We start from the raw sequence: 10,102 nt of genomic DNA, 5'->3' as shown, positions 1-10,102 counted from the left end.
TGGGTCCTGTGATTCTATTACTGATCCTCACAGCTCTGTAAATCCAAGCTCAACTCCTTTCATAGTATCAGGTTACCTTATCAAATGAATTCTTTACCAAAACCAAATCATTACCTAGTACCAATATCCCCAGACAATTTCAGAATTAGGCTGTACATAATACACATCTATATATTGTGTACAAGAGACTTGAAGCACAATGCAAATCTTTGTGGCGGTAGGCTTATAGGCAGCTTCTGAGCAATTCTGATAAAGCACTAAGGAAGGATCTGGTACTGTTGTGACCAGCAAATACAGAATTAAACAGAATCAGAATAATTTTATCACCTCAAATACTGATGTGCACTTGTCACAGAACTCTTCCATCAGTTCCTGGGCATAAAGTGATGTAACAGCAAATGGTATCTCTGTACAGCATATTGCACTGGTGAATTTCACCTCATCTCACAATTTAACTTTTCGACAAAGGAGCTGTTTGCCAGAGCCATGTGGGTATCATCAAGCGGCGCACGTGGTAATGGTGTACCAGGTGAATCTCGGGCTCTTGCAAGTCCAACCCCAAGTGTGCAGTGAGTTGAGAAAGCCCTAAAGAATGTTTTTAGACCTCCCAAATTCATCCTACAATGAGGCATTGCTGCAAAGTGAATTGTTCTCCCTCTAGCTGTAAGACAAATGCTACAAATTTCAGCAGGTCTGCTGAATGTAAGCAAGAGGTTTCAGTCAAAACATTGCTACCAGGTAGCTTAAAAATAGCCCAAAAAATGGTAAGGCAAGCACTTAGGACCTCTACAAGCTGATGTGTCCATACCCAGTAGTAAAAATCCCTTGCTGGACACGGGCTCTCTGGCACCACATGAATTTCCAAAGTCTGTGGTATAATGGCTTTGGCTAGTTTTTACAACCAGAAAGAGTTGCTCAGTCTTTCAGAATTCCAACTTTTATTTTAAAGACATTTATTACACTCTTACAGAGTATCACAAAAAATTTCTCTATTATTTCCCATAATGGCATAAGCTCTGACCCAATTTCACTACCTGGGCTTAAGTCAGGTTTCAGAACAGATTTTTTAAAAATGAGGGAGACAGAGGGAGAAACAAAAACCTGCAGTTGCCGAGTTATGGTATTTATAATGATATTAGATATTTGCAGCTGTTACAGGAATATTGTGCTTTATGATTTACTGGGAAAATCAGGCAAGATTCAGAATACTTCACAATTCACTTGCTAATATCTTCCTCAGGCTTTGGCTTTAAGGTGCTGGAGGGAACGACACCACCTCAAACAACAGAAGTCGGCCACAGTAATCATGTCCTGTTTGGCACCTGGCACGATATTATGACAATAGATACCACCTCCAAAGTCTTACACACTTGAGAGGTAAGTGCTCACATGGATCATTGCATTTAAGTGGTTTTACAGCTACTACTGTTCATTCATGAGGAGATGAGGCCTGAGGATACACTGAAGAGCCTCAGAGGATTAGAAAGAGGCCATTAACATATTACATATAAAATGATCACAACCCGCCACTCTTGAATCTGACACTGACTTTGATAGTTTCTGCTTCTCTTGGTCATTTCAAATGACTGAAAACACTTTTTGTACTATCTACATTTTCCAAATTCTGCAGGCAAATCTTATCCTGCTGTGAATTCATAGGCTTCCCTTCCTAATCTCCACAAGACATTCTGCCTTAAATGCTACTGTCTTGTTTAGGTTAGCAGTCGTGCCTGTGACAGCTCTATACACTACCTTCTGGAGCTCCCCAGCTCCACAGAATACTTGTGCCTGTTTCACAGATGGGGGAGGGTTGCCATATGCCAATGGAGTAGCAATTTTTGACTCACAGTCAAAAGCATCCAAAAAAGTCAGAATGCAGGATTTTCTGCCATATGGAGGAATTGTTATTTGGCCTTTTCTCTAGTTGTATCTCATTAAGCAAAAAGGAAAGAAAAAGGAGAGGACATTCTTCTTTGCAAATCTTGCCCCAGAGCTCATCTTCATTTGAAAGACAGCATTCATTTCTGGTACCTAGAAAACCAAGTCAGAGCAGAAGGAAGTTGTAAGAATCTAGGTGATTACGGACAGTGTTCCATCCAATTCAACAGGTTTTCTTTAAGTCTTTTACACTTTGAATATGACATCCTTCAGGGAAGAAGGAGAAGTATTACAGAGAGCTAGGACTGGTTCTACTGGGCTCAGAGAGACCAGAGGAGAAAAAGAACCACACCTTCCGTGAAGTCTGTACTGGTGCGTTACCTACAGTAAAGCTATTTTATCACCTCCATAGACTGCAGCATTTTGAAGGTGTGTCTAATAGCACTCCCCTGCTCCTTGTGTGTTCTGCGGTCTGTTTTGCTCAATATGGGAGGTGTGTTTAATCTGAGACTTTGATGGGATTTTGCCTTTATTTTTTAATAGAAAATAATGTGGTATTAACATAATGCAGACAGTTGTGTTTTAAATACACAGAGCCAATATCATGGCTAGTGTACAAACAAGAAAGCAATCTGATAAAGGTTTAAAAGGTATAAAGATATACAGAAACCTCAAAGCTGCTCCGCCTCCTTACGATCTTCCTCAATGTAGAAAGATGTCAGGAGGAAAAAGCCTCCTCCAAAGACACCAACAAAAGCACACACGATGAAGCTGTACTGCATGCTCCAGAAACTCCACTGGAACGAGTGAGCGTTCTTGGCCTGGATAGCATTGGAGAGCTAGGGAGTGAACAAGGCTGTCATTAATCTGAGATAACATCATCATCCTCTGCTGGTTTGAGCAGATGTTTACAGTGTGGTCCTTGAAAAGAACAAAACTAGGCAGATAGGGATGAAAAGCCCGCTACCAGTTTGTCAAACCCAGTACCCAATACACTTATACTTCACTGCTGTCCAGCTTCCACTTGGTCAAGGAATGCCATGTTCTTTTATACTTTCCATGCCTCCCGTCACAAGAGTAGGAAATACTGCAACGAATGTTTGTAACGTTTGGTAAACATTAACTCATTTTACCATTGCCTAGCCCATCTCCAGATAGCTAGCACAGGACAGGCCTTATGACCTTTATAATTTCTTGATGTTATTCGATAACTGGATCCAGCCCTAAACAACACCAAATGGGTAGAAATAGGGGACTAGCATCAATACAGGCACAAGTAACAATTAGAGATACAGGAGTGGAGTCTGCTCTGGAGCCATGGAGTGACATTATGAGGAACTGAGAAGAAGATACAAGGCAGATGCTTTTTGCACTGGCTGGAGGATGAGGTTGTAAAAGCTATAAATGATACACATGAATACTATTTTTGTAGACAGAAAGAAAAGCTGATTTCAAAAAACTCAATAAGATTCAACACTTAATGAAGGAATTTGAAGTCTCCTGTTAGCGTAAACAAAAAGATGAATGTTGAATGCAGTTATTTTTATTCCCACATTTGTTCTTGATGGTTAGAATATGCGGTGTGACTTGAAATACACACATATGAGACTCTTCAACCTTTGCTGGGTTCAGTATGATTATTTATGACAGTTTAGGCAGATAAAAGCAAGATCTACTCTAAATTGGACCTAGGAGCTACATCAAGTATAATGGCCAAAATACAAATATAATGCATTTAATTTTAAAATGCTTAGTAAGAAAATCTCTGGAGCGCAAAGGGAAGAAAAACAGACTCTGAAAAAGACTATTCCCTGACTCTCCAGCCAGTTTTTAAGCTAAAGGGTTAGCTGAAGCAGGTTGGTAAACAATGGCAAGACATGAGTGCAGAAGATTCGGTGATACTCGACAGCGGTTGTGGGCAGCATTGGTGTATTGGTTCACAGAAGCATTCCAGCAGACAGTGTGCTCATTGCATAGGACCTCACTGGGACATACAGCAGTTTTACCCTTGGATTTATTGTCTCTGTTCTTTGCAGAGTTACAAGCTTACCTGAGGTTAATCTCATCTGTATAAGCTTTTTCTGTCTTCACACTTTTCGATTAGCTATTTAAGGCAACTACATGCAAGGTACTGCATAAGAAGTATTCTGCACACAGTTACTAGCAGGATGCAGCAGCACATTCAGCTGGAAGGCGCAATTCTGCCTGTGCCTCAGAGATGGCAAAGAACAGTGGGTAAGAGATACAAACATTTTAATCTTTCAGGCAGGAAGAAGAAACCAATAGAATAGTCAAAGGGTGAATGCACAAGACATAGTTCGGTTTTTAAGATACTCCCATTTTTGTATATCGTTTCAGCTATTCTTCATGACATAGGGATGCTGGTGGTTGTGTTCCCCATGCATACAGCCAAATCAGTGCAACGGCAGTAGTTCCATAATACACACCAATGAGCAAAGTGATCTATTCATTTACCAAAAAAAGAGAGCCAACAGGAGGAATCTCTCAGTGGGGGAGGGCTGTCCTCTCTGCCAGACAGGTCAGACAGCTGAGACTCCAGTTTACACCCAGCTGAGGACAAGGAGGGTCTCTTGTCTGGCTGGACCACCAGCAGCTGTGCCTGCAAGCACAGCTCGCTCAGTCATTTCTGTCCATCCCTCTCTAACCCTAACACTGTTAACATGTGACAAAGGCAGATATTCCTGAGGTGAACTTCTTAAAATAAACTTCCACATAACCAAAACAACAAAAACAAGGACTCTCTCTCCCATGTCCAGTAAAGCATTAAAAATCAAAGTGGGTGATTGGTTAACTACTGTGTGCAGAATTACTGTGTCTTAAATCAAAAATAATGAAGGAAGGAAACAACACTGACAGATATCATCCACTGGAACTAAAACAAATGAACTGCCAGGAGAAAACAGTGCTGGGCTGCTTTTCCAGAAGCACATAAGATCAAGTAAATGTAGGAAGGGCAGAGAAATCAGGTCTTGAGCAATATAGGAATCCAAGGTTAAGGTAATTTGAGACCAGAGCTCTGAATGCCAAGTAGCATCAAAAGGCAACCATTGCCATCACTCTTGTTCTGATTTTCAAGAGACCATTGACTAATTGCAAGATTTCAAACTTCAAGATTTGAACTAAGAGTCTTAGGTTTTATGGCATTTGATTAATTTCCATGAAACTCCTCAGAAACTTAGCAGAAAGTGCTTAAAACCAAGTTCAATACCCATGACACCCTTTGCAAAAATGTATACCTTCAAAAATTTACAAATTTAAAATAAAAATTAATTTCTACACAGTGCATGGAACTACTCACACCTAAAAGTATAGCATTATCTTATACATACCTGCGGTGTCACAGGACCAGATGTTGCATGCACACAAAAATGTTTAGAAAAATGTCTTTCTGTATTCTAGTATCAAGGTCACCAATTTGAGTAACTTCTAATTTTGGACCAGGAAGTGCCTACAATCTGCGAGTGCCTGTCTTTCAGTTTCTAGAAGTTTTCCCCTAAGGAAAGCTCAATAAGCAGAAAATTCACTTACAATCCCAATGAGATAGGGGCTGCCTGCATCTCCCAGCAAATGGCTCACCAAAATCTGCAGGGCAATAGCTGTAGACTGCCGTCTTGGTGTCACAACATACTGAAACGAAACACAACCCACAGGAGAATGAACGTTAGTAGAGTGAATACCATGAACTACTTCTATAACATCCTAGAGACAGGAATATATTCATTTTGATGTATTTCATATTCAAACACTGTTTACAAGTTTGGACACAGAGGAGTTATTCTGAGAGCAAAAGAGTACACTGGATGTTTTGTTGAGGAAAAAACCATTCAAGAAAGCAACACACAAGGCGGAACGACAATAAAGTAGGAAAAACACGACTCCCCTGCCTCCATTCGTAGACTCACAGCAGCTTGTATAGATTCACTTGGCTGTGCAACTAAGAGAAACCTCCAACTAGTAACCCACACAGTTGTACTGATTTACTAATATGGAGATTCAGCACTAGCAGCCTCTGAGAAAAACTCTTATGACACTGTCAGCAGGCATGGTCTAGACTGCTGGGGGGAAACTGGGGTGCCCGGAACCTGAAGGAGCTGCCACGTCTATAAAGGTTGTCAGCTGAGACCTTGCAGACCACGTGAAGATAGAGGGAGGGGACCCCACCTGGCAGACCAGAATGTGGCTGATGGTGCTTCGGTGATAGCTCTGGTGGCAGTTTGCTGCTTGTAACTGGATAGTACTTGAGATATAGCTAGTCTAGGAACAATACCTCAAAATGATTATGCTTTTGGGTGCACACAGTTTAAATAACAAGTTGAAGAAGATGATGTGGCGCACTTCCAGAACATGGCAAAGCATCACATAAATTAGAACTATTTTTTTAAATTAAATATAGTAATTTTGGGGTAAGAAGGTCTTTATGTCTGTGCTCCTGAATATCAACTGTGCCTAAAAGTACAGTAGGATCTATATAATTTGTGTCTCTCTTAATAACACATTTATGCAAAAAAGCATTCACAGTCAGAATGAAACAGAAGCAATTTTAAACCTTCATACCTTTGTTTTGCAACCACTTGTTTATATCAGAGACAAAATGCTTAATATTCTCCCATTTCTCTATATCCCAACTTGATTTTTTTGAAACAGATTCAAACATCATTCAGGGTGTCTCAAACACTAATTAATAGGGTGACTGGTGTTTTACCAAGAGACAAACTCAAGGTATATAAGCTATTGTGGCTCTATAGCTGCCTTAAAGGAACACCAATATGCATGACAAGTTGGATTTAGAAGGAAAAAAAAAGATCCTGCTCTCACATTTAACTTAGAGTTTTATTATAATTCTTTGTGTTTAAAGAGGCCTCAGAATATGTTATTTTTATAAAAATAACATATCTTTATATTATTTTTACAAAAAGCCGTTCATAGAATAATGCACAATTTACATCTTGTAGTTTAAGTATCACACCAAGCTTTTTCCATTGCTGTGGCTTTCATGCTGTTTGTCGCTCTCTCATAAACTAATTTCTAACATTTTCTCTCATGTTTAGCAAGATGTATGTGCTGCAGAGCCTTTCCCTAAAACACAGCTCTTCTGGGGGGTGCCACTTTCAATAATTTTTCTCACCAAGGTCACCTATCTTCACAGGGCTTATATGGAATCGCATCTTCCTGGGGTCTCTAACTCTTATCAAACCTGGTTAAAATCTACAGTTTCAAACGTAAAGAGAAAGCAGGCACCAACTGTAGTAAGTCTTGCTTCCGTAGGAAGTGAGGCTATGAATCCCATTTAGATTTAACAGAGCATTTGATCTAAAGAAAATAGACAGATTTCCCCCAACACAATTAGCAAAAATTATAGTCAGTAATCTGTCCTCTTATCTCTGCCGAGTAAACCCTTCTTGTAGACGGAGTTTTCTAAGCAGTAACATGCCTTACACCCTGCTGGGATGCCAGAAACACTGCAATGAGCAGAGACATCCTGTTTTCTACAGCCAAATTTCCTCTGTTCAGAGAGGAAGTTTCTCAAGAGCTCATATAACCCATTCCATTCAGCAGGAGCCTTTCGGTCGCCCTTACCCCATACTGCAACCAGTTTCAGTAAAGAACCAGTCCACATTGGCAGTGCCCCTCTTAGCCAGAAATGGCCACAAACTCGGACATGCAAATCACTCAACATCTTAAAAGAGCATCTTGGCACCCAGTAAGAGTACTCTATACAATGCAGTTTTGTTAAAAGGCACAACCTCCTTCTTCACTTTGTACCCATCCAGCTAGCTTGTATCCCTTTCCATTCCTAGTCTCTCCAATGTAGGTATTTCTAACCACGGAAGGAATATTTATTTCTCATTAGGTAAATTTAGACAGAGTGCTTCAACAATAATAGATATTAAAACAGGGATGTCTTGGAGATCTTTTCAGAGTTACAGAAAACCACTTTAATGTCATGTTGCCATCACACTGCATCCAGTCCCCTGCCAGTGTAAGAACAGAGTCATGTGAGATTGCAGCTGATCTGGAAGCTGAAATCCTTGTTATCCGTGGGATGAAGGAACAGTGCAACGGCTCCTCCTCACTGCGGTCATGGCACACTTTGGCCTAGACTGAGGGCATGCAGTCTACCCAAGTTTTGTTTTCTCAGATCCTGCCTGGAGTACCAGTTCAGTGTCTGCACTTTGGGAACAGGCTCTTGTACAGAAAGAGAGATAAAGAAACTACAGTAGAAAACTCTGAGCTTGGGAAGTAGACCTTGCTATGACCAACTGGGCTGGACTGGACACTGTCGGTTCTTGGGTCTCCAAGGATATCATGTCATCTCTCCTAGACTCAGATTTCTTTGGGTTTTTTTGATAATGACAGTCTCTGTTTGAGAAATACAAATCAAATATTGTTATGCATATTGTGGGCATTGCAGGCATGAGAAAAGATAAATGCACTTTCGGTCTCTGAGTGCCCCACACCACCTCCTTACCACATTCATTTAATAGCTCATATCTGTAACTACAAGAAACACATGGAACAAAGCTGTAACAAGAAAAATGGAAGAGAAGCGTAGGAGGTTTTCTACAGTTACAAGGCCCATGCAAACTCTGTCTGTGCCATTATTCAGGTTCTTCTGCACAATGCAAACAACATGCAAGAGCTCAAGGCACTGTAGGATTCACTAGGGAAAGAAGAAATCAAACACTGCCACACACAGGGACTTTGAAACAGCCATAGCATCCTGCCTGCCCACAGTGACTGCCCGGTTACCCGTGCCATGTCGACAATGCACATGACACCCTGTCATCTCCTAGGAGATCCCAGTCCAGATACCTTGACAGATAAGCGGGGTGCCCCAAACAGATAGAGTTTGCAAACCCTGTCGTGCTGACTCTGGAGGGTTTAGAGATCCTCCTGCAGACTATGTGACAGAGTTGTCAGCTAAAAAAGCAGATGGAACAGACAGGCTGGTAAGTGCTCTAATACCTCCCAGGGCACTTCCAAACAAAGACGAGGACGTGCTGGTAGCCTTCCCAAACCCCATATTAGCTTCCAGTTCCAGCACCTCCTATGCTATTAGCTGCCAGAAACCTAAAAGACAGAGTCCCATTACCTCACAGATGGCAAACATATCTCATAAGGGACCCTCCATGTACAGCCTCCCAGTAAGCCAGCACATTGTAAGCAAGGCAGCTACAGCATTTCGCCACTTCCACATGATGACTGTAGTGGTACAGTAGATACCTTCATATTTACAGCTGAATAAGAGGCACAAAGGTTGCTACATGCAATGCATCTTGATGCATTAGCCACAAAGGGAGAAAGTCCTTATCATTCAGTCAGCATCTTCCTTTGTCTTCGGCTCCACAGGTCGCAGGATAAATGAATTCCTAGCTACGTTGTCTGGCTAGTAGTGCCATGTGGGAAGAAAGAAAAGTAATTTTCGTGGCAAAATAAGGATATGCATTAGCAAATCCAGCCACATTAACAGAAAACCTACCAGCTCACATGGGAAACAATGCAAAAAGATAAATTACTGTCGTTATCTGCAGCACCCTTCAGCCAATGCAATAGCAGTAATACACCGAACCTATGGGTTTTCAGCAGGATGAAACACAGCTTCCAAAGAGGATTGCCACTGAATGAGCAGACAACCACAAATTCTGCTGAATCCCACCATTTTTCTGATAATACAATTAGCAGTGTTTAGAACTCAACAGATCCAACCCGAAGCACGTTCATGGTAATACACTCAATGGCTGCTCTCAGGGGACAACACCCCTACAGAGCTCTGCTCTGCCAAACTTTTCACCTTCCCACCTTCCCAGTTGTTGCCAACTGATGCAATATTGCTTGTGCCTAAAACCAAAAGTTTCAAAAATAAATACAAATGGGGAGTGTCAGTCACTTGAGAGATGAGAACTTCCTCCCCTTCTGGATTTACATGGATCCAGGATACGGCAATGGCGTTCCCTGTAGTCCTCCTGCAGGCTGCAATACGATGCAGCATTCCCTGAGCAAGCCGAGACCTGAGCGATTGAACTGAATGAAAGCACAGCTCCTTACGGACTTTGCAGATTGGGTTCAGAAAGGAATTGAAGGAAAGAGCTGACAGTAATCACCTGCCTTGCTTTCCCCATTGTATATCAACAGTATCTAACTCAGTGGTGTCATCTTCCTCTTTAACAATGACAGAGGAGAGAATTAAGATGCAGATGTAGGA

General features: G+C 41.4%; 1 protein-coding gene across 1 annotated transcript in view; it reads right to left on the bottom strand.

The window, feature by feature from the left end:
* Nucleotides 1–924: 924 nt before the first annotated feature.
* The window catches only part of SPNS3 (SPNS lysolipid transporter 3, sphingosine-1-phosphate (putative)), a 31,009-nt gene continuing 21,831 nt past the window's right edge, over nucleotides 925–10,102 (bottom strand). The window contains exons 10-12 of the mRNA XM_075113094.1: nucleotides 5,428–5,526; nucleotides 2,549–2,717; nucleotides 925–2,031 (exon numbers count right to left, since the gene is read on the bottom strand). Of these exons, the coding sequence (XP_074969195.1) occupies nucleotides 2,550–2,717; nucleotides 5,428–5,526 (267 nt within the window). The 3' untranslated portion in view covers nucleotides 925–2,031; nucleotide 2,549. The remainder of the gene's footprint in view (nucleotides 2,032–2,548; nucleotides 2,718–5,427; nucleotides 5,527–10,102) is intronic.

Source organism: Phalacrocorax aristotelis, chromosome 18, assembly GCF_949628215.1.
Source record: "Phalacrocorax aristotelis chromosome 18, bGulAri2.1, whole genome shotgun sequence".
Lineage (NCBI taxonomy): Eukaryota > Metazoa > Chordata > Aves > Suliformes > Phalacrocoracidae > Phalacrocorax > Phalacrocorax aristotelis.
This window is presented reverse-complemented; position numbering and strand designations above follow the sequence as displayed.